Source organism: Lacerta agilis, chromosome 2 (assembly GCF_009819535.1).
Source record: "Lacerta agilis isolate rLacAgi1 chromosome 2, rLacAgi1.pri, whole genome shotgun sequence".
NCBI classification, from domain to species: domain Eukaryota; kingdom Metazoa; phylum Chordata; class Lepidosauria; order Squamata; family Lacertidae; genus Lacerta; species Lacerta agilis.
In genome coordinates this window covers 115,656,196-115,679,844 of record NC_046313.1, presented here as the reverse complement: position 1 = coordinate 115,679,844, position 23,649 = coordinate 115,656,196, and the positions used below count along the sequence as shown (strand labels likewise).

Sequence of the window (23,649 nt, the reverse complement as noted above, 5' to 3'; positions counted from 1 at the left end):
GCTATAGAACAACAGTCTTCAGAAGAGGGAGGGAGGGAGGGGGAGCAGAGCTTGAGGTCAGCTCCACCAATAAGCTGTTGGCGGCTGAGGGGGTGGATCAAGCTTAAACCACCCCCACCGCCACGACAACTCCTTGCTCAGGCTGGGCCATTTCCCATTTTACAAACAGTAAGCCACAGAGTTTCGGGGTGACCAGGGAGAATGTGGGGGTGGGGAACAAACCACACAGCAGGAGTTCAACGGGAGAAACTGTGGGGAGGCAGGCGAAAGTGAAGGGGGGAGAAACAGAGAGAAGGCAGGCGGAAGTTCAACGGGAGAAGCTGCAGGGAGGCAAGTGAAAGCAGGTGGAAAGTTGGAGAGGCAGGCAGAAGTTCAATGGGAGAAGCTGCGGGGAGGCGGGGGAAAGACCAAAAAGAGGCAGATGGACGTTCAACGGGAGATGCTGCGGGGAGCCAGGCAAAAACGGGGGGGGTGGAGGGGAGGCAGGCGGAAGTCCAAAAGGAGAAGTTATGGGGAGGTGCGCGCCTTTTCTTTCACATCTTCCTTTTCCATTTCACAAAATGAGCGACAGCGACGCGTGGCTGGGTCTGGGGGAAAGACAGAGAGGGAGGCGGAAGTCCAACAGGAGAAGCTGTGGGGAGGCACACACCTTTTCTTTTACATCTTCCTTTTCCATTTCACAAAATGAGCCACAGCAACGCTTGGCCGGGTCCGCTAGTCATGTATAATGAGATAGCGAACCTTTATCCAAATAAGACTGAGGCACTGTTAATGGATAGGTCATGAGAAGTATATACACCACCTTGAGCTCCTTGGGGGAAAAGTGGAGTATATATATTAAATAAAATATTTTTAAAGGCATTAAGCAAGGATATATTACATAATTCCACAATTCTTTATTTACTTAGATACCTAAATATTTTTACTATGTTTGTCGGCAGTTGCCATTTATACATTAGTTCACATTTGTGTTTTGAAGGGGGAAATATTCTGTGACTAAAGGTTTGAGGCCTTGTGTTGCTATGATGCTGCAAAGCCTGCATAGCAGCAGTTTTCCACGGCAGGTTCTGAGAGAGACAGGATTGCTTTGGAGAATTCAGTCTGATTGGTTGGTTTGGGTGTCAGCAGAATCTGATTGGCTGGAGGTTCTTGTCAGTTGGGAGCTGACTATGAGCAAGGGAGTGTTTAGTCAGCTGAGGGGAGTTCAGTTGGGAGACAGGGAGTTTATGAGGCAATTGTGGGGAATAGACCAGAGAGAAAAGCTGAGGAGAATGGCTAAGGCCTCAATATTAATACACATATGTGAATATCAGGAGACTGAGCTAGTCTGAGAGGCTGCCCTGTGTAAAAGGTCTTACCAGAGGAAGGTGACACAAGGGTGTTTGTGAAAGTTGGCCAAGCTGTCCAAGCACCAAGGATTACAACTAGAGATTTGGGGTAACAAGGCAGATTGTCCCTAGGAGGTAGACTGGGTTGTGGGTGAATTTGGCTGGGATGGAAGTTTAGGGTCACTGCTGTGGATACGCAACCTGACTATCTCCTTTAGGCTATCCCGCATGCATGGATAATGTTGCCAGCCTTCATGTCACATTTGCAGACGTCTCTGTAACACAGTTGGTCTGCCAACAGGCCCAGTGCCTGAAGCCAGCTCCCCATAGATGCCCTTGGGGATCCTGACAAGACCAAGCCAGGGTAGTCGTTACTGAAACAGTAGTGCACACATGGTGGGGATGTGGGCTTGGGAGTGCACATCTTTGTTTAAGCCTTTTAAGCCTCTGTCCGGCCGTGTGATGCCACACATCTTCCTGGTGCAAGCCAGGGAACCAAAGAGCAGACAGGTAATGTTAGACCCCTGAATTAATGCTGACCGTTAGGTCCAGTCGCGGCCGAGGGAGCCGGCGTTTGTCTGCAGACAGCTTCCAGGTCATGTGGCCAGCATGACTAAGCCGCTTCTGGCGAACCAGAGCAGCGCATGGAAACGCCGTTTACCTTCCCACCAGAGTGGTAACCTATTTATCTACTTGCACTTTGACGTGCTTTCGAACTGCTAGGTGGGCAGGAGCAGGGACCGAGCAACGGGAGCTCACCCCATTGTGGGGATTCGGACCACCAACCTTCCGATCGGCAAGCCCTAGGCTCTGTGGTTTAGACCACAGCGCCACCCGCGTCCCATTCCACGTGCCCATACTCAACAGCAGCTAGAGGGCCACAGGTCCCTTATCCTTGGTTTAGTCAATATTTACTGTTAGGGATTCCTAAACATATGTCTGGTGGTGGCAGAATCTTGGAAGGTAACCATGGCGCCCCAGGCCTAAAACTATCATGCTGCCAATATTTGAAATTGGAACCAGAGGATATTTAAGGCTACAGTAATCTGAAGTTAAGTTAAGATAGGATATAAGAAAAAGTTAGAGTTGTGTAATGTTAATTTTATTAGGAACAAGATTATAGGTATATGATGATTATAATTTGTAAAGATTAAGATTAGTTGTGAGAAGGAGGATTTTACAATGTTACAAAAGTTACTAAAGAAGATTAGAAATGAATGCAGAAGAGAGGATGTGAGGAAGTCCCAAAATAATGCATATAAAGAGGATAAGGATAGCTAAATAAGTGTGTGTAAGGTTTTTTGTATTGTTTTGTAGTTTTTTGTAGTGTTTGTTGTATTTTGTGTGTTTTTATTGTTAAAATTTAATAAATTTTTATTAAAAAACAAAAACAAAACTATCATGCTGCCACCACCATTCACCAGCTGCCCTCCTTTCAAAACAGCAGGAAGGTCGATGAAGGACACATTTAAACTATGGAATTCACCCCTACCTACAAGAAGTATTGACAGCCATCAATTCATATGTTTGTAAAAGGGGATTGGATAAATTCATGGAGGAGGCTGTCAATGGCTACTTGCAGCACACCTCTGTGACTTCTTAGCAGCCCTGCCAGGTCCACTGACCCCCAGCTTCTACAGCTTCTATGGTTTCTCTCCTACATGTATTCTTTGATGTGAAGTGAGACTTTCCTTCCAGCGGAAGCTCTTTCCACATTCCAAGCATTGATATGGTTTCTCTCCTGTATGAATCATCTGATGGGACATGAGATGGCTGCTCCGACTGAAGCTCTTTCTGCATTCCAAGCAGTGAAATGGTTTCTCCTTGCTGTGAATTCTTTGATGGGTCATGAGATGTGAACTCTGACTGAAGTTCTTTCCACATTCCAAGCACTGATAGGGCTTCTCCCCACTGTGAATCATTTGGTGGGAGGTGAGATGATCTCTCCGACTGAAACACTTTCGACATTCTAAGCATTGATATGGTTTCTCCCCTGTATGAATTTTTAGGTGGGAAGTGAGTGTTTCCTTCTGAATGAAGCTCTTTCCACATTCTAAGCATTCATATGGCTTCTCTCCTGTATGAATTCCTTGATGCGAAGTGAGACTTTTCTTCCAGCGGAAGCTCTCCCCACACTCCAAGCACTGATACGGTTTCCTCCCTGTATGAATTCTTTGATGGGAAGTGAGATTATGTTTCAAGCTAAAGCTTTTTCCACATTCCAAACACTGATATGGTCTGTTGCCTGTATGAATTATTTGATGGGAAGTGAGATGGTCCCTCCGATTGAAGGTCTTTCCACATTCCAAGCACTGATATTGTTTTTCCCCTTTATGAATTCCATGAAGGGAGCTCTGGCGGAAACTCTGTCCACACTCCCAATATTTACATTGCGCCCCTACTGTATAGATTTTGTAATAGTCTCCCTTAGTCTTGCATTCCAATTCACCACCTCCTGCAATGAAGACAGAAACTGATTAGAGGCTTAGGAGGAAATGGAGCCTCAAGTTATGTAAAAATGCAATTTTTCAAGCCTGTGAGGAACAGTTGAGAGATATGAGAGCCTTCAAATATCTCAACAGCTGTCATATAGAAGATTGAGCAAGCTTGTTTTCTCCTACTCCAGAGGTAGGACCCAGACCAGTGAATTCCAGTTACAAAAAAGGAGATTCTAACTAAACATGAGGAATAATTTTTGATACTAGGCCTTCTCTCTACCCTTCTCTCTCCCTACCTTTCTTCTTCCCCAACCTTCTATAATTTTTTTTTATAAAAACAATAAAAAAACATCAGGAATAACTTTCCGAAGGTAAGAGCTGTTGGAAACTTGAACAGACTCCCTATTATTCATTGGAAAAGTTTAAGCAGATGTTGGATGGCCATCTGTCATGGATGCTTTAGTGGAGATTCCTGCATTGCAGGGGGTTGGACTAGATGACCCACAGGGAACCTTCCAACTCTACAATTCTATGATTCCTCTTTTGCAAAGAAAAGATCTCTGTGTCGTGTGTCTCATGTACATGCATAACCTTCTGAACATATAAGAACAATTGAAAGATACAAATATGATTAAATAAAAACTTAGGCCCCAACATTCACTGTCCGTGACTTCCCTAGCTATCAGCTGATCAGCCCCACTGGGATCAGCTGCATTATCCATCCTGATAATTCATTCTGCATCCTGATATGCAGACTGATGTTGACAGTTGGCCATCAAGGGGGATTTGTTTGCTCCTTTCAAATTGTCACCCAATGTCATAATGATGGTAGGTGATTGACGGATGGTCATCCCTGCCCACCTATCCAAGTTGGTCCATGTGCTGGTTGATTCACAGGGTCTGCAGGCCAGATCCAGCTTAAATGGGCATAACTGGAGGATGCATCTTGAAAGGTAATACAGTACACAGATGCTCATTAATTTTTAACTACAGGGAGTTCAATCCCAGCTGTTGTAGGCGACTGCTGAACTACATCAGAAGATAGGGATTCATCAAATTTATCTGCAATAATAATTCATAATTCACGACATCAAGCCTTACCAAGTAAGGTCAGGATCCCACAGGTCTCCTCCATGACTTCCGTATGTAGAGCTCTCTGGTCAGGATCCAGCAGTGCCCATTCCTCATCCATGAAATGCACAGCCACATCCTCGAAGGAAGCTGGAACCTAAAAGAAAAAAAAAGTCTTTCCTGATTGGATCACCGTGTTGCACTTTTTAAAAACAGGTGTTTATTTAAAGGTTTTAATGGAACTGTGTATTCGGGCCCAGAGAGGTGAGGAGGAGACAGATATGCTGGATGCGCCCAGCCTCTTTCCCCCCACTGATCTGCCACCCCTACCTGTTCCAGTGCCACAGAAGCTGCTTCCCTGCCACTGTGAAGAAGAGATGGCTGGGGAGGTCCAGCCAGCATTATCCAGTCACCTGCGAGAGAAAGAAATGTGGGTAGCCAGGAGCACTTCCTTGTTTCAGGGGTTAAGTGATAAACATTTAGCTATCAATGGGCCTTTTAAAAAGTACTTTGAGCATTTACAAAGATATACATTCTCTATATCAGCTGTGTAAAAACACCAAGGGAAACTGGGAGCAGTGAAAAAGGCTGCAGGGAAGTCTCGTCTGCAGCCAAAGGTTAAAAGAGCTCAAAGATTTATTTCACACTCAAATAGAGGGAGACCAAACTGAGATACATCCCAACCATCCTTACCTAGTGGCTTCTGTCTGCTGTCCAAGGGAATCATCTCCATCTCAGGTAAATCAGTGCCCATTTTTGCAAGCAGATCCTGTCCCAGAAACAATAATAAGGAGTCAAAACAGGGATCGAGGAGAAGGAAGGACGGGTTTTTTTGGACAACCTTCATTGCAAAAAATGTTGGGATATTAGCAGAGAATTTTGAGATACCCTCTCTCACATTCTGAATAATAATAATAATAATAATAATAATAATAATAATAATAATAATAATAATAATAATAATAATAATAATAATAATAATAATAATATAATTTTTTATACCCCGCCCATCTGGCTGGGTCCCCCCAGCCACTCTGGGCGGCCTCCAACAGATATTAAAATACGTTTAAAATATCACAGGTTAAAAACTTCCCCAAACAGGGCTGCCTTCAGGTATTTTCTGAATGTCAGATAGTTATTTATCTCTTTGACCTCTGCTGGGAGGGTGTTCCACAGGGCGGGCGCCACTACCGAGAAGGCCCTCTGCCTGGTTCCCTGTAGTTTTGCTTCTCGCAAGTGAAGGAACCGCCAGAAGGCCCTGGGTGCTGGATCTCAGTGTCCGGGCTGAACGATGGGGGTGGAGACGCTCCTTCAGGTATACAGGACCGAGGCCATTTAGGGCTTTAAAGGTCAGCACCAACACTTTGAATTGTGCTCGGAAACGTACTGGGAGCCAATGTAGTTCTCTCAGGACTGGTGTTATATGGCCCCGGCGGCCACTCCCAGTCACCAGTCTAGCTGACGCATACTGGATTAATTGCAGTTTCCGGGTCACCTTCAAATGTAGCCCCACGTAGAGCGCATTGCAGTAGTCCAAGCGGGAGATAACTAGAGCATGCACCACTCTGGCGAGAGAGTCAGCGGGCAGGTAGGGTCTCAGTCTGCGTACCAGATAGAGCTGGTAGACAGCCGGCCTGGACACAGAATTAACTGTGCCTCCATGAACAGCTGTGAGTCCAAAATGACTCCCAGGCTGTGTACCTGGTCCTTCAGGGGCACAGTTACCCCATTCAGGACCAGGGAATCCCCCACACCCGCTCGCACCCTGTCCCCCCAAAACAGTACTTCTGTCTTGTCAGGATTCAACCTCAATCTGTTAGCCGCCATCCAGCCTCCAACCGCCTCCAGGCACTCACACAGGACCTTCACCACCTTCACTGGTTCTGATTTGAAAGAGAGGTAGAGCTTGGGCACCATCACAGTGAAACATTCTCACCTGTTGTTCCCGCTTCCTGTCCTCTGCCTGGCTCAGGAGAAAACCTTCAGCCAGGGCCACTGCCTGAGAGCTGGACTCTGCACCACATTCCCTCACCCAGCTCTGCATCTCCGGGGGGAGGACCGCCAGGAACTGCTCCAGGATGACCAGATCAAGCATCTGATTCTTTGTGTGTTGCTCTGGCTTCAGCCACTGGCGGCAAAGATGGTGGAGTTGGTTGCAAACCTCTCGGGGTCCTTGGGGTTCGTGGTAGCAGAAATGTCTGAACTGCTGCCGCTGCACATCTGAACTGAGGGCATCCTCACCTAGGACCTCCTGCACTGAGTTTTTCCAGAATACTCCAGAGCTCCCTGGTTTGATGGCACTGCGGCCTCTTCCTGCTTCAGAGCCAGCTGAGTTTTGCTCATCCATCTGTGCTCCAAGAAAGCCTCCAAGATGTCCAAAGGAGTTCCTTGGTCTTCTGTCAATTTCAATCTGTCCTAATTAGAAGTGATGTGAACCCTACAAAACAAAGACACTGCTGTGTTATGGGATTGCTACACAGTCAGGAAAGGGAAAATAATTCTCTCAGCAGGCCTGGATGAGTTTTGCTAGAACCTAGGGCCAGATTATAGCGGTGCAGCAGGAGTCTCCAGCTCTCCTAGAGGGAAACTTAAAAAGCAAAAATATGCAGACTACCTTCTAAGCCAGCATTTCTCAAAGCGTAGGCCAAGAATTACTACTGGATCTCAGCGTCTTTATAGATGGATCTCACAGCCTCTTCACTTCCCCTTCTCACCCTGTGATATGAAACAGGCTCCTTATTACAATGCCAGAGAATAGCAATGTGAGGTAGGTTCAGCAGACTGGACCAAGGTAGTTAATGAGCAAAATGAAGGACTGGACCAAGGTAGTTAATGAGCAAAATGTGAAACTGCACAGAATGGGTTTAAAATGTGAAACTGCACAGAAACAATATGTGCTGCTCTTTTTCAAGGCTGGCAAATTGGTGGGTGTTCTCACTTTTGGTGCAAAATATCTGAGTGGTATGTAGCACTAAGGATGGGGAGATGCTTTGTATTACAGCTATTCAATTATGAATTCAAATTTTAGATATTTTTTTTAATGACATTTAAATACTCTCTCCTTCAACTGATTCCTCTGATTATTAAACCTCCAATGGTTCTCAGCAGTGTTTTGTATTCACTCCCAAATGGTCCTCTCCATCTCTCCGGAGTTGCACGCGTCTGAAAGGGCAACCAGAAGCCTTGGTAACGCCACTGCCTGATTAACGGGGAGGGGGTGTTAATTCTAATCAAAGCTCAATTGGAGATACACTTGCACCGGGAGCAACTTTTAATCCTCTCCTCCCTGCAATATTTCAAATAGCATCTCCTGCCTTTGCACGGAGGGAGAGAAAAAAGGCTGCCCGCCCTGGTTGGAGGCCATCCTGGACGGATCAGGTCCCCTTTGCACCCTCTCCTTACTGCAGCCCTGGGACTCCTTTTCGCCAAAATAAAGGGGGAACAACTCACCGGCTCCCAGAAGGGTCCCCCCAATGCAGCGCTGGGAGAGACAAAGACTACGTTCGTCCCCCCAGGGAGAAGCCAGGCAGGGAGGGGCTTTGGAGGGAAGGGCTTTCTCTCCTGGAGGACTCCGCACTCCTACCCTCCTGGCCCCCCCTTCCTCTCTAGGAATGCAATTCGGTTCGCTTTAACCCTTACAAAGCCAAAAGGGCGAGAGGGGCTGTCTGCAACTCAAGAGGCAGGGCAGCTGCTCTTCTCCTGTCATCGTGGAACCAGCTGTTAGACTTGCTAAGGGGGAATCATAGAATCATAGCAAGGGCCATCCAGTCCAACCCCCTGCCAAGCAGGAAACACCACCAAAGCATTCGTGACAGATGGCTGTCAAGCCTCCGCTTAAAGACCTCCAAAGAAGGAGACTCCACCACACTCCTTGGCAGCAAATTCCACTGCCGAACAGCTCTCACTGTCAGGAAGTTCTTCCTAATGTTTAGGTGGAATCTTCTTTCTTGTAGTTTGAATCCATTGCTCCGTGTCCGCTTCTCTGGAGCAGCAGAAAACAACCTTTCTCCCTCCTCTATATGGCATCCTTTTATATATTTGAACATGGCTATCATATCACCCCTTAACCTTCTCTTCTCCAGGCTAAACATACCCAGCTCCCTAAGCCGTTTCTCATAAGGCATCGTTTCCAGGCCTTTGATCATTTTGGTTGCCCTCCTCTGGACACCTTCCAGCTTGTCAGTATCCTTCTTGAACTGTGGTGCCCAGAACTGGACACAGTATTCCAGGTGAGGTCTGATCAGAGCAGAATATAGTGGTACTATTACTTCCCTTGATCTAGACGCTATACTCCTATTGATGCAGCCCAGAATTGCATTGGCTTTTTTTAGCTGCTGCATCACACTGTTGACTCATGTCAAGTTTGTGGTCTACCAAGACTCCTAGATCTTTTCACATGTACTGCTCTCAAGCCAGGTGGCGAGATGTCTGGTGGGGAATCTTAACAATTCCAGAATTAAAACAAAATAAAATAAAAAAATTCCTTCCAGTAGCACCTTAGAGACCAACTAAGTTTGTTCTTGGTATGAGCTTTCGTGTGCATGCAGACTTCTTCAGATAGAATTGTTTCTCTTTGGGCACTTCTCCTCAGTACAGTGATTTGAGCAAACCAGGCACAGACACGAAAGTGGTCCTCTAGAGCAGTTCCCCCCCATACATGGGTCCCCATCTGTTTTTGGACTACAACTCCCATCATCCCTAGGTAACAGGCCCAGTGGTCAGGGTTGATGGGGATTGTAGTCCAAAAGAAAACAGATGGAGACCCAAGTTTTTGGAAACCCTGATCTAGTGGATTTTCTCCACTTTTCCCTTCCCCCTTTTTCCAGAAAAGCACTAGAGTTGCAGGATCTTTCTGCAAGAAGTGAGGTTACAGGGAACCAAGCAGAGGGCCTTCTTGGTAGTGGCACCCTCCCTGTAGATCGCCCTCCCATCAGATGTCAAGGAAATAAAGAACTATCTGACTTTTAGAAGACATCTGAAGGCAGCCTTCTTTAGGGAAGCTTTTAAAGTTTGATGAATTATTGTATTTTAATGTTTTTTGGGGAAGCCACCCAATGAGGCTGGGGAAACCCAGCCAAATGGGCAGGGTATAAATAATAATATTATTCCAAGGCAACAGCCTCTGCAACACCAGTGTCAAATAAGTGTATAAATACTAATTCCCTCTGGAGTTTTTTTCATGAGGATACAAAATGTTCCCCGCTTCCCCTGCTAGCAATAAGGCCGAGATGAAAAGGCCCCTGTATGTGGAGGCATTTACAGGGGCAGCTGTTCCTTCTAAATACCTAGTTTTGAAATAACTAAATAATTTAAATTTCTTCATGAGTCTATGTGTAGTTTGATAAGTTCTAGACGAATGAATTGGAATTACCCTGCCAGATGAAACTGCAAGATGTGCTGTCCTTTTCCTAGTTTCTTGGGGTTTCTCTTTTAGCTATGGAAAAGGAGTTGCTGCCCCTCTTTTTTCCGTTTTCAATCTATTGGCTTAAGGAGCTCCTGAAATATGCTCAGTTGAATAAAATTTTCCATAAAATATTTGTAGCTTATATTTTTCCCGTGAATAGAGATACCACCTCAGATGCTAGTCTGGTTTTTCTGCCTACATCTTGACAGTTCAGTTTTAAATAAAGTGTATGCTCCAAATATTAATTTATTCACTCTTCTCTGTGATAGATAGTTCCTTGGGAAAGTTTTGAAGATTTCATTCATTCATTACTTTAGTATACAGTGGCACCTCGGGTTACATACGCTTCAGGTTACATACGCCTCAGGTTACAAACTCCGCTAACCCAGAAATAACGCTTCAGGTTAAGAACTTTGCTTCAGGATAATAACAGAAATTGTGCTCTGGCGTCGCAGCGGCAGTTGGAGGCCCCATTAGCTAAAGTGGTGTTTCAGGTTAAGAACAGTTTCAGGTTAAGAACGGACCTCCGGAACGAATTAAGTACGTAACCAGAGGTACCACTGTACTGCCCTTTATCTAAAGACCACGGCACATTATTAATAATAATAATAACAACTGCGGGAGGCAGTGGAGGATAGGGGTGCCTGGCGTGCTCTGGTCCATGGGGTCACGAAGAGTTGGACATGACTGAACGACTGAACACAACAACAAATAGTTTATTAAATTCGTATACGACCCTTAATCAGAAGGTCATAGACTGGTTCACAAAATAAAAATACAAAATGAGAACACAAAAAACAAAACAGTTATCCCCTTCACACAAACACATTTAAAAGCCCATAGAATGTTAGACTGATTGAAGATAAATGTTTTCGCCTGGAGCTTAAAGATATGTAATGAAGGCTCTAGGGTTGCCATATTTTGAAGAGCAAGAAAGGACACATTTGCCTACTTCTACTTTTAACTACAGATCTCGATGACTCTCATTTTACACACCCATGAAAAAGAGGATGTGTCCTAGAAAAAGAGGACATATGGCAACCCTAGAAAGCACCAAGCGAGCCTCCTTGGGAAGAGCATTCCACGAACGGTGAGCCACCGCATAAAACACCCATTCTTATGTTGCCACCACCCGGACCTCTCATGGAGTAGGTGCATGAAGAAGGGCTTCTGATGTTTTTAATAGAATCAATAAGATGCTTCTTCCTCTAGTGCCTACTGAAGAGGAACAGCAGCCCCCCAAGCTTTCAAGTGGTCTGGTATATCCCTTTAAATGGTAGTTCAAGTATTGGGATTGCTGCCAATGTGCAGGATATATATGCCGATCTGATGTGGATTTTCTTCATTAACCACTCCAGCTGCAATGTTTTAAGACAGCTTTTATTCGTTCAGAAGAACAGTAGCAGCTGGGGAACCTGCAGTGGAGGATGTTGGGAATCTGATGTGGAAGTGTGGATCTTGCTTGGGGCACCAGTCACCACACAGAAGCAGAGCAAGGTCCAAATCTTTTAATGTTGTAAAAGTAATAAGTTCAGCAAACAACTCTGGGCCAATTTAAGCACAGAAGAATTATTTGCAGCTTGTAGGCTTTTCAGATGCAAGTATATACAGAGACAAGGGACAAGGTATCACTGTTGCTCTGACAAACACCAACTAACCAAGACACAGCACTGCACCACTGAAAGAGTTGAACATACATTAGTCACAGACATAGTGAGGCCTCCAAGCCGTTACCACAGCCACTGGTTCATTTGACCTTGCACTTCTTGTGATCACCTTGCCGGTGGAGTGTTTGATATTCGCGGAGGAACCCCTTCCTATGTCCAGCTACCCCAACAGAATCCACTGGACTATAAGTTAGGCTAATATAGAGGCATTCCCTCGCCTTAGCATTACACAGGTGCAGAAATTTAAGTCACGTTAGAGGAAAAATCATGCCTGCATTACCAGAACTGGAGGCATCATGCCCGCTTTGTATTACTGATCCCTGCACAAACGTTCTTAGTACACAGAGTAAGCAGATTTTCCTAACAATATCCTTTCACACACTCTTTTGAAATCTCTTCACATGTAGACTACCCATCAATGCATATACATCAATACTATCATGACATGAACCAACTCCAGGAATTCTGACAGAAATTCTGAACCAAGGTTAAGATACTTAGTTAGCTGCTGAGCATTTATACAACTGTAATCTTTACATGTCCACTCTTTCTTTGCAGAGGAAGGCAACAGGTAGAGAAGCAGTACAACTTTTGTCCTAGCAGTGAATCAGCAGTGATGGCAGAGACCAGTCCTTCTGGACCAGTTTCCAGTTTGTTAGATGCACAGTATTTCAACTGCAATGCTTAAGTAACTTTGCAAGAGAGCATGGGGAGAAACAGCTTAGCAGCACCACTGTGACCTCTAAGTAGCCAAGCCACACCAGTGACCCTCAGCTGTCACTGATTTTATGGTTTATCCCCTGTATGACATTTTTGATGGGAACTGAGACTCCCACTGTCTTTGAAACACTTTCCACATTCCAAGCATTTATATTGTTTCTGCCCTGTGTGAATTCTTTGATGGGAAGTGAGGTTTTTCTTAAAGTTGAAGGTTTTACCACATTCCAAGCACTGAAATTGCTTCTCCTCTGTGTGAATCCTTTGATGGGAATACAGGTGGGAGGTCTGACTGAAATTCTTCCCACACTCCAAACACTGATATGGCTTCTCCCCTGTGTGAATTCTTTGATGGTAACAGAGACTGCTGCTCCGACTGAAGCACTTCCCGCATTCCAAGCACTGATATGGTTTCTCCCCAGTGTGAATTCTTTGATGGGAAGTGAGGCTTTCCTTCCAGCGGAAGCTCTTCCCACATTCCAAGCACTGATACGGTTTTTCTCCTGTATGAATCATTTGATGGAGGATGAGATGGCTGCTCCGACTGAAGCTCTTTCCACATTCCGAGCAGTGAAATGGTTTCTCCTTGCTGTGAATTATTTGATGGGTCGTGAGATGTGAACTCTGGCTGAAGCATTTCCCACATTCCAAGCACTGATAGGGCTTCTCCCCACTGTGAATCATTTGGTGGGAAGTGAGATGGTGTCTCCGACTGAAGCTCTTTCCACATTCTAAACATTCGTATGGTTTCTCCCCTGTATGAATTCCTTGATGGGAAGTGAGACTTCTCTTCCAGCGGAAGCTCTCTCCACATTCTAAGCACTGATACGGTTTCCTCCCGGTATGAATTCTTTGGTGGGAAGTGAGATTATGTTTCAACCTGAAGCTTTTTCCACATTCCAAGCATTGATATGGTCTCTCGCATGTATGAATTCTTTGATGGGAAGTGAGATGGTCGCTCCGAATGAAGTTCTTTCCACATTCCAAGCACTGAAATTGTTTCTCCCCTGTATGAATTATTTGAAGGGAGCTCTGATTGAAGCTCTCTCCACACTCCCAATATTTATATGGTTCCCCCACTGTATAGATTTCGTAGCAGTTTCTCTTATTTCTGCTTTCCAATTCTCCACCGTCTGAAATGAAGACAGAAACTGATTAGAAGCTTAGTAATAAATGGAGCCTCACATTATGAAAAAATGCAATTAATGTTTGATATCTAAGGAAAACGACTGAACGACTGAACAACAACAATCTAAGGGAAAACTGAAGGGACTTAGATGGGGGGGCACATCTTACACTCCCAAATGATATTCATTTTGTAAGGTTTTATTAAGTTCTCAACTCTAATTAGGAGAAGCACTAGCACCAACTTGAGTATATGGCAACGTAGCTAATTAATCTTTGTTGGTGACATTTATTCTTCTGATATATTAATGTGCAATGCTTTTAAAAACATGTGCCACACTTCTTAATCCTAAATCTTGTCTGCGTGACATCAAAAACAGGAAAGGTCCTAGAACAGATAAATAAACAATCAGTCTGTGAATTCTGTGTCTCAAGTGTGATCAACTTGGCCTAACTGCAAGCTGTTGATTAAAGTTCAGTTCCATCCCAGAACTGGATCTGTAACATTATTACATCTGTATCTGTGACTGGTACTTGCTGATAGCTGGTTTGCTACAGACTGTTAGCTTTTCACTGCAAAGATTTGGGTTGAGCTTCCAGCTAAGGGATGAAGCTCATTGGGTGATCTTGGGCCATCTCTGATGTCAGTGGTCTCCTTGGCCAAACACAAAATGGTGGAGAGGCTACTTCCACTTCCCTAACAACTCTGAAACTTACATTTTAAAAGATAAGGGCAGTAAAAACCAGTCAGACAATGCTAAGAAGAGAACAACTTGAGGATGCATCTTGAAAGGCAATACAGTACACAGATGCCCATTCAAGGTTAACAGCAGGGGGTTAGAATCCCTGATGTTGTCACTTCCAGTGCTGACCTGCCTTAATGGCTGCCGCTCCCACATTAGCGGAGATTGTTTGCGAAGGATAAACAAGGATGATTTGAGGATAATTGTCCTTGCAAGCTCCCCCCAGGGCCCAGGGGAAGTGAGCCTCACTTGCAGATCATCTTGATATCTGACTTTCGCTCCTATATGAAATGTGGGGGGGTGGGCAGGGAGACACTGGGTGCAAAAAGCACTTTGCCTATCGGTAATCCTCTGATGCAGCCATCGAGATGCAGAGGCTCTTCTGTTTATTAGAGTAAAATTCAGACTAATTTACAGATGTGTGCTTGGATGGATAGGACAAGATTATATCTGCTAAAATGAAGCGGCTACAAAGATGTAAATATATGAACTGGGAAGAATAATTTCCTTCATTGTAAAAGACAGTATGTGCAGGGAGGGGGAGCCTTTACCCCTTCTATATATATATATTGTTTGTTACATAAACGATTCGGCAAACCCACCGCCAGACTGCTAAAAAATTTACGGAAGGCAGGAAAAGATTAAAGAAAATGGGAGCTTATTTATGGATGACAGTGCAAAATTGAACTGTGTATGAAAAGGGGGAAATTTAAAATTTTTAATCATTCGAAAGGATTTATTTCTCACTGCCTCACTACCTCAGAGGGGTCTTTGCCAAGGCTTGGCGGAACGCCAGATCATTACTGCGTATGATTAAAGGAAAGAGAGAAAATGGGGGCTTGTCGGTGCTTTGGCAGGGCACCAGACTATCTCTGTTCTTGGAATGAAATAAAGATGGCGTATGTCAATTACAGCCTCATGTTTTTGAGACAAAAGGAGAGAGAAAGACCGGAAGTGACTGGTTAAGTACTTAATTCGTTCTGGAGGTCCATTCTTAACCTGAAACTGTTCTTAACCTGAAGCACCACTTTAGCTAATGGGGCCTCCTGCTGCCGCTGCGCCGCCAGAGCACAATTTCTGTTCTTATCCTGAAGCAAAGTTCCTAACCTGAAGCATTATTTTTGGGTTAGTGGAGTATGTAACCTGAAGAGCTTGTAACCCAAGGTACCACTGTAGAATGAAGAAACAATCTGGGCAAAACAAAATAAATTAATATAAATATAAAACAAACCTCACACACAGGAAGTATAAAGATTACAGAACTTTTCTTGCAGAAATACAAATTATTAATGTTTTAATACAAATGGAAGTTAAAAACATTCTAGCTGTGGATAAGGGACTATGATTAAGAATGAATGGAACCGGATTACATAACCCTTCAGAAGCAGAATGAAAACAAAAATATTGTACCCAGAAATCTAACACGTGGGAAGTCATTAAAAAATATGTATATGTAATTGGCTGCTTAATTATATTTGAATTGCAACTGTAATTTGGCATTGATACAATGTGGCATATATTGGATTTTTTTTGTAAATAAAAACTAATAAACATTATATATATATATATATATATATATAATCCCTGATGTTGTAGGTGACACCGTTTAACCACATCAGAGTATAGGGATTCATCACCTTTATCAGCAATTGATCGTGGATAACAATTGATGATTCACAACAGATACTATCAAGCCACTGGGAGTCTTACCAAGAGAGGCCAAGATCCCACAGGTCTCCTCCATGACTTCTGTATGCAGAGCTCTCTGGTCCGGATCCAGCAGTGCCCATTCCTCATCTGTGAAATGCACAGCCACATCCTCAAAGGATGCTGAACCCTAAAAGAAAAAAAATAAGCCTTTCCTGATTGGACTATTTTTGGCACTTTTTAATTATGGGTGTTTACTTGAAGGTTTTAATGGGAATTGTGTGTTTCAACAATGGGTGTTTTATCTTTGTGTAACTGCCTTTTCTTCTTTGTTAACTTCTTGAAAATCTACTTCAGTATTAAGTATTTTTTTCAATTTATCAATACAGTGGTACATTGGTTCTCGAACCTGATTCATTCCGGGAGTCCGTTCGACTCCTGAAACGGTTCGAAAACAAAGGCGCGGCTTCCGATTGGCTGCAGGAGCTTTCTGCGCTCAAGTGGAAGCCACGTCAGACGTTGAGCTTCCAAAAAATGTTCGCAGCGGCGTACAGGTTTGCGTTCCAGGTTTGCGGCGTACAGGAGCCAATTTGTTCAGCAACTAAGCCATTCGGGAACCAAGGTACGACTGTACTACTACAACTAGATGATTCTAGCTCCATCCAAAGGCCTATTTAATGTGTGTGTGTGGGGGGGGTGATCATTCTTCTTTGGATTGAAACCTTCCCTGAGCAGCCTTCAAAGACTTTATTGAGGATAAGGCTTCCGAGAAGCAAAGTGAAAGAGAGATTCATTCAGGCCCAGGTAGGTGAGGAGGGGACAGCAATATGCTGGGTGCCCCAAACCTCTTTTTCCCACTGATCTGCCATCCCTACCTGTTCCAGTGCCACAGAAGCTGCTTCCCCTCCACTGTGAAGAGGAGATGGCTGAGGAGGTGCTGCCAGCATCATCCAGTCACCTGTGAGGGGGGAAAATGTGCTGGGAAGCCAGGAGCATTTCCTTGTTTCAGAGGTTATGTGATAAACATTTATCTACCAATGGGTCTTTATAAATACATGTGTTTATACCCATTCTGTGCATCAGTTGTGTAAAAGCACCTAAGGGAAATTGGGAGCAGCGAAAAAGACTGCAGGGAAGTCTCGTCTGCCGCAAAAGATTAAAAGAGCCCCTAGATTTATTTCACCCTCAACAGAGGGAGACCAAACTGAGATACATTCCCAACCATCCTTACCTAGTGGCCTCTGTCTGCTGTCCAAGGGAATCATCTCCATCTCAGGGAAATCAGTGCCCATTTTTGCAAACAGATCCTGTCCCTGAAACAGCAATAAGGAGTCAAAACAGGGATCGAGGAGAAGGAAGGATGGGGGTTTTCGGACAACATTCACTGGATGCTCCCCCCCCAAAAAATGTTGGGATATTAGCAGAGAATTTGGGGATACCCTCCCTCACATTCTGAATGCCTTGGGAACCATTATGGTGAAACATTCTCACCTGTTTCTGTTTCCACTTCCTGTCCTCTGGCTGGCTCAGGAGGTAACCTTCGGCCAGGGCTACCGCCTGGGAACTGGTCTCCGCTCCACATTCCCTCACCCATCTCTCCACCTCCAGGGGGAGGACAGCAAGGAACTGTTCCAGGATCACCTGGTCCAGGATCTGATTCTTTGTGTGTTGCTCTGGCTTCAGCCACTGGCGGCAGAGATGGTGGAGCTGGTTGCAAACCTCTCGGGGTCCTTTGGCTTCCTGGTAGCAGAAGTGTCTGAACTGCTGCCGCTGCACATCTGAAGTGGGGGTGTCCTCACCCAGGACCTTCCAGAATACCCCAGAACTCCCAGGCCTGATGGCACTGCAGCCTCTTCCTGCTTCAGGGCCAGCTGAGTTTTGCTCTTCCATCTGTGCTCCAAGAAAGCCTCCAAGATGTCCAAAGGAGTTCCTTTGTCTTATGTCAATTTCAGTCTGTCCTAATTAGAGTTGATACCAACTCCTACAGAACAAAGACACTGTTGTGTTATGGGATTGCTACAGTGTCAGGAAAGGATAAATATTCACTGATCAAGCCTGGATGAATCCCGTTATAACCCAGGGCCAGATTATAGCAGTGCAGCAGGAGTCTCTAGCTCTCCTAAAAGGAAAGCTGCAAAACAAAATACACAGACCACCGTCTAAACCAGCATTTCTCAAAGCATACAGAAAGAAAAGTGGTTTTGCTGCTACTTTTCAAGGCTGGCAAATTGGTCGGTGTTCTGTATTTTGCTGCAAAAGTGGGATGTAGCAATTGAAGCATGGGGGATGAGGAAATGATTTCTTCCCTGGCTTTTTGTTACAGCATTCCTTAAAATAACAAAAATATAGCTGGGAATCCATTACTTCTCTTCTCCCATTAACAATAACAATAATTTTATCTGAAGAAGTGTGCATGCACGCGAAAGCTCATACCAAGAAGAAACACAGTTGGTCTCTAAGGTGCTACTGAAAAGAATTTTCTATTTTGTTTCGACTATGGCAGACCAGCACGGCTACCCACCTGTAACTGGAATAATTTTATTATTTGTACCCCACCCATCTGACTGGGTTTCCAATATACATTGCAAAGGTATATTTACTTTCAGTCAGGGTTTCTCCTGCATTTGAGTCCTCTGATTATTAGCCCTCCAATAGTGCTTTGTATTCTGTCTGAAATCATCCTGTCTCACAGGAGTTGCACATCTGAATGGTGTCTCCAGAAGCCTCGATGAAGCCACTGTCTGATTAATGGGGAGGGGCCACTAAATCTAATCAAAGCTCAATTGGAGATGCACTTGCACCGAGATAACCTTAAAATCCTCCCCTCCCTGCAATATTTCAAAACGCATCTCCTGCCTTTGCACGCAAGGAGAGAAAAAAGCTGCCCTACCTGGTTGGAGGCCATCCTGGATGGACCAGGTGGTCTCCCTCCCTTGCACCCTTCTCATTCCTGCAGCCCTGGGACTCCCCTTCGCCCAAATGCACAAAATAAAGGGGGGACAACTTACCGGCTCCCAGAAGGGTCCCCCCCAATGCAGCGCTGGGAGAGACAAAGAACACGTTCCTCCCCCCCAGGGAGAAGCCAAGCAGGAAGGGACTTTGGAGGGAGGGGCTTTCTCTCCTGGAGGACTCTGCAAGCCTCCCCTCCTCTCTCGTGATTCCCTTCCTCTCTAGGAATCCAGTTCAGTTCGCTTTAACCCTTACAAAGCCAAAAAAGCGAGAGGGGCAGGAGACGGAGCGGCTGCTCTTTTCAGGCAGAAGCTCCAGGGTTCAATGCTGGACATTGCTTTAATTTAAATTTTTTTTAAGGTGACAAGTTATGGGGAAAAGCTCTAGGGGGAGAGAGACGGCCAAGCAGCAGGATCAGCTCCCTCCCTCTGCATCTCTCCTTGCACTCCAAATACATCCAAAGCACATTTAACCCCTGCAGAAGAATCCCGAGGAACTGTAGTTTGTTTTCTTTGTGCCTATTGTCTTATCTCAGCACATTAAACCTTGGTTTGCCCTCTGTATATGTGTGTGTTTCTATTATTATTATTATTATTATTATTATTATTATTATTATTATTATTATTATTCTCTGTAATTCTATAACAGCTTGGTATGGTACAGCCTCCAAGAGAGACAAGAAAAAGCTCCAACGAGCTGTAAGAATTGCAGAAAGGATAATTGGTGTTAGCTTGCCTTCAATAGAGACAATTTATGCTACCAGAGTTAGGAAGAGAGCAGAGAGAATTGTAGCAGATCCTTTACATCCCGGTCATCATCTGCTTGATTTACTTCCATCTGGACGTCGCTACAGGATTTCATATACAAAATCGGCCAGGCACAAGAATAGTTTTTTCCCTTGTGCCATTAAATTGTTAAATTCGTAGTTGTATAGCTTAAGGGGAGGTAAAATATGGGTGGGGTTTCTTTGCTTCTTTGTATTGTGAGAGGAACAGTGTCTGTATGTTTACATTGCAATGTAGCCGAAACAAATTCCAAGTATGTTGGAAAATGTACTTGGCCAATAATAAATTATTCCTATTCCTATTCCTATTATTATTATTATTATGTTGTTGTTGTTGTTGTTGTTTGTTGATGATGATGATGTTACCTTCCCGCTGTCGCCACCTTGTGGCCCGAGGGGGGAATGGATATCATCTTCTTTTTTACACGTTCCTGAAGTGATGAAGCATCGCTTCCAGGAGAGTGGCAGCGATTACTGGTGTTTGCTGCTTCTAAAAGAGGAGACTGGCAGGCCAGGGTTTCTGCGCTGGAATGGGGAGCCCCTAAATTGGAAGTAAACAGTCAAGTGTAAAGATCATTCCTGCATTGCAGGGGGTTGAACTAGATGACCCCCGGGGTCCCTTCCAACTCCACAATTCTACGATCACCACTGAAGCTGATCAGTTACAGGGCACCACTGAAGCTGATCAGTTACAGGCAGCCCAGTCCTTAAAGCGGGTGTGAAAATCCTGTGAACTGTAGTGCACCCCTCAGAGCTACAGTTCCCAGCACCCTTCACAAACCACAGTTCCCCAGGATCCTTTTGCAGTGTCTTGGGCATGTATGCAGCCCCAGACAGAAACACCCTCCAGTTCAGGGCCTGATTCCTCTTTTGAAAGACGCAGAACAGCAACAACTTTTAATTTATATCCCGCCCAACTGGCTATATATAAATAAAACACAACAAAACAAAACACCAGCATTAAAAAAAAAAAATCCTATACAAGCAACAAACCAATAAATCAATAAAACCAACCCAAATTAAAATAACTGACCTTGCAGCCTGGCCATCTCTCTCTCTCTCCATGGATCTCTTCCCCATCACTTGCCACCTGGAAATGCCGCGCGCACCTTTTGCAGGAGCTGCACCACTGAGCTACGCGCAGCCCCTCTCGCTGCTTGGCTTTCTAAGGGTTAAAATGGGCCGGAACTGGTTTCCTAGAGAGGAAGGGAAATGGGATTTGGGGGGGCGAGGGAGGGGGAACACCAGAACAAACATTCCTCCCCACGGTGCCCCTTCCTGGCTTCCCACCATCGGGGTCCGAAAGTGGCCTTTGCGCCTCGCAAGTGCTACATCGGTGGACACCTCTGTTGTTTGGTGAGTCTCTATTTCCGCCGGCCCCCCCCCTCCCCAACTTGGTGCATTTGGGTAAAGGGGATTCCCAGGTTTGCAGCGGGGAGGGTGTCTGCTCAGCTGATCCATCCGAGATCCCTCAGAGCACCCAAGTCAGGGATCAGGTCTATTCCCTCTCTGCAAGACCGCTTTGGAATTATTATTATTATTATTATTATTATTATTATTATTATTATTATTATTGAATTCATTTGTTGTTGTTGTTCAGTCGTTCAGTCGTGTCCGACTCTTCGTGACCCCATGGACCATAGCACGCCAGGCACGCCTATCCTTCACTGCCTCTCGCAGTTTGGCCAAACTCATGCTAGTAGCGTCGAGAACACTGTCCAACCATCTCATCCTCTGTCGTCCCCTTCTCCTTGTGCCCTCCATCTTTCCCAACATCAGGGTCTTTTCAAGGGAGTCTTCTCTTCTCATGAGGTGGACAAAGTACTGGAGCCTCAACTTCAGGATCTGTCCTTCTAGTGAGCACTCAGGGCTGATTTCTTTAAGAATGGATAGGTTTGATCTTCTTGCAGTCCATGGGACTCTCAAGAGTCTCCTCCAGCACCATAATTCAAAAGCATCAATTCTTCGGCGATCAGCCTTCTTGATGGTCCAGCTCTCACTTCCGTACATTACTACTGGGAAAACCATAGCTTTAACTATACGGACCTTTGTTGGCAAGGTGATGTCTTTGCTTTTTAAGATGCTGTCTAGGTTTGTCATTGCTTTTCTCCCAAGAAGCAGGCGTCTTCTAATTTCGTGACTGCTGTCACCATCTGCAGTGATCATGGAACCCAAGAAAGTGAAATCTGGGACCAGTGGCCATGACCTTAGTTTTTTTGATGTTGAGCTTCAGACCATATTTTGCGCTTTCCTCTTTCACCCTCATTAAAAGGGTCTTTAATTCCTCCTCACTTTCTGCCCGCCCTATATTCGCAGGTCTCAGGGCGCTTCACAGAATAAAATCAAAATATAAAACCGCAAAATGCATAATCAAAATAAAAGCAACAGCAATCCAATAACCCATCCTCCCAAAAAAGCCCACATTTTAAAAGGGCATAGGATGTCAATCATACCGGAGGGGAGTGTTTAAAGTACAATGCTGACCTGACCTTGATAGAAGTGTGCATTCGACTGCAGTTTGATTAGAATTATAATGCACCCCTGCCCCCCCCAAAAAAAGCAAGTGGAGATATCAAGCCTCCTGGCTGACATGCATGTGCCCATTCAGACATGCAACCCCCAAACATGAGATTGAAGGGAAAGCATTCCTTAAAACTACAAGCAGTCTTTTAATCAAAGGAATCAAATGCAGGAGAGACCATGGACTGAAATCAAACCAACGTGGTCGAATGGATTTGTCTAGTGGGTGTGTAAGGGGAAAATTCCTCCCCTCTCCACGAAACATAATCCAGATTCCCATTTTAAAAGAGAGACAAAGTTTCTAGTATTTGTCAAACCTGAAGCAGGACTGACATTTTTGGAGACAAACTAGCCTCCCTCCACCTTTCAGTGTTTTACCCCTTTGGAAGGAAGGGTGGGATATACCGGTAGATTGAATACCTAATAATCATAGCACTGCTTTGTTCATCCCTGGGAAAAATTCTCATAACTGCTCCACATCCTGTTGTATGAAAGGGAAATAATCGCCTTTAATACACTCTCCGGCCAATTGGTGGTGGGGCACTGCATAGCCCCATTGCTCACACCTGCCAGGACGGAATCGCAGGGCACTTTCAGTCACACACAATGACTGTGTAGAAGGATTTGCAGAAAACAACCTTTTCGTGATCTTAGATGTTACAAAAAAAGAGCTGCCTTTAGCTTGCTAGGATGAAAAGGAGGCACTAAATCAGGGTGGGGTGGGGGACAGCATCTCTTCAGGACCCTGGGTGATTCCTAACTTTTGACTGGTGTTCAAAAACAACTCACTTGTTATGACAGTTCCAAATTCACTCTTTGCTTTAAAGCGCAGAAAGGAAGGGTGGTGAGGAGCCAGGCTGACTCATCTGCCTTTGCAACACCACCAAGAAGCAGAGAGAAGCAGCCAGCCTTGCTTATCTCTAAGGGTGAGGATGAGGAGCGTTGAGGCTGCAAGGCCCACCTGGAAGGCGCCTGAGGCCCAGGAGTGTCTCGTGGCTTGTAGTTTGAGGGAAACTGGCTTAAAAGGTGGCCGGCACATTTTGCTTCATAACTTTCAGTCGAGGAGGGCTATTGCATCACTATAATCTGGCCTGGTAATAATAATAATAATAATAATAATAATAATAATAATAATAATAGTAATAATAGTAATAATAGTAATAATAATAATAATAATAATAATAATAATAATAATAATAGTAATAATAATTTATTGTTTATACCCCACCCATCTGGCTTCCAAAAGAATGTTAAAA

General features: G+C 44.7%; 1 protein-coding gene across 1 annotated transcript; it reads right to left on the bottom strand.

Moving 5' to 3' along the window:
• Positions 1-2,754: 2,754 nt before the first annotated feature.
• LOC117042544 (zinc finger protein 420-like) lies at positions 2,755-17,475 on the bottom strand. Its single transcript, XM_033142086.1, has 9 exons — positions 17,372-17,475; positions 17,016-17,098; positions 16,204-16,330; positions 12,701-13,758; positions 6,774-7,184; positions 5,531-5,606; positions 5,168-5,250; positions 4,868-4,994; positions 2,755-3,783 (listed from the first exon to the last, which is right to left on the bottom strand). Exons 1-9 carry the CDS (start codon positions 17,430-17,432, stop codon positions 2,972-2,974), a joined length of 2,838 nt encoding a protein of 945 aa, XP_032997977.1. The 5' UTR covers positions 17,433-17,475; the 3' UTR covers positions 2,755-2,971.
• Positions 17,476-23,649: the final 6,174 nt, after the last annotated feature.

Bases quoted from the DNA above. Each gene is read 5' to 3' on its own strand.
- LOC117042544 (XM_033142086.1), bottom strand. From the start codon at position 17,432: ATGGGCACTGATTTCCCTGAGATGGAGATGATTCCCTTGGACAGCAGA. The intron at 5,251-5,530 runs GTAAGGATGGTT...TTTCTCTCGCAG, and splicing joins CAGCAGACAGAAGCCACTAG to GTGACTGGATAATGCTGGCT. The intron at 4,995-5,167 runs GTAGGGGTGGCA...TTTTTCTTTTAG, and splicing joins CTTCTGTGGCACTGGAACAG to GTTCCAGCTTCCTTCGAGGA.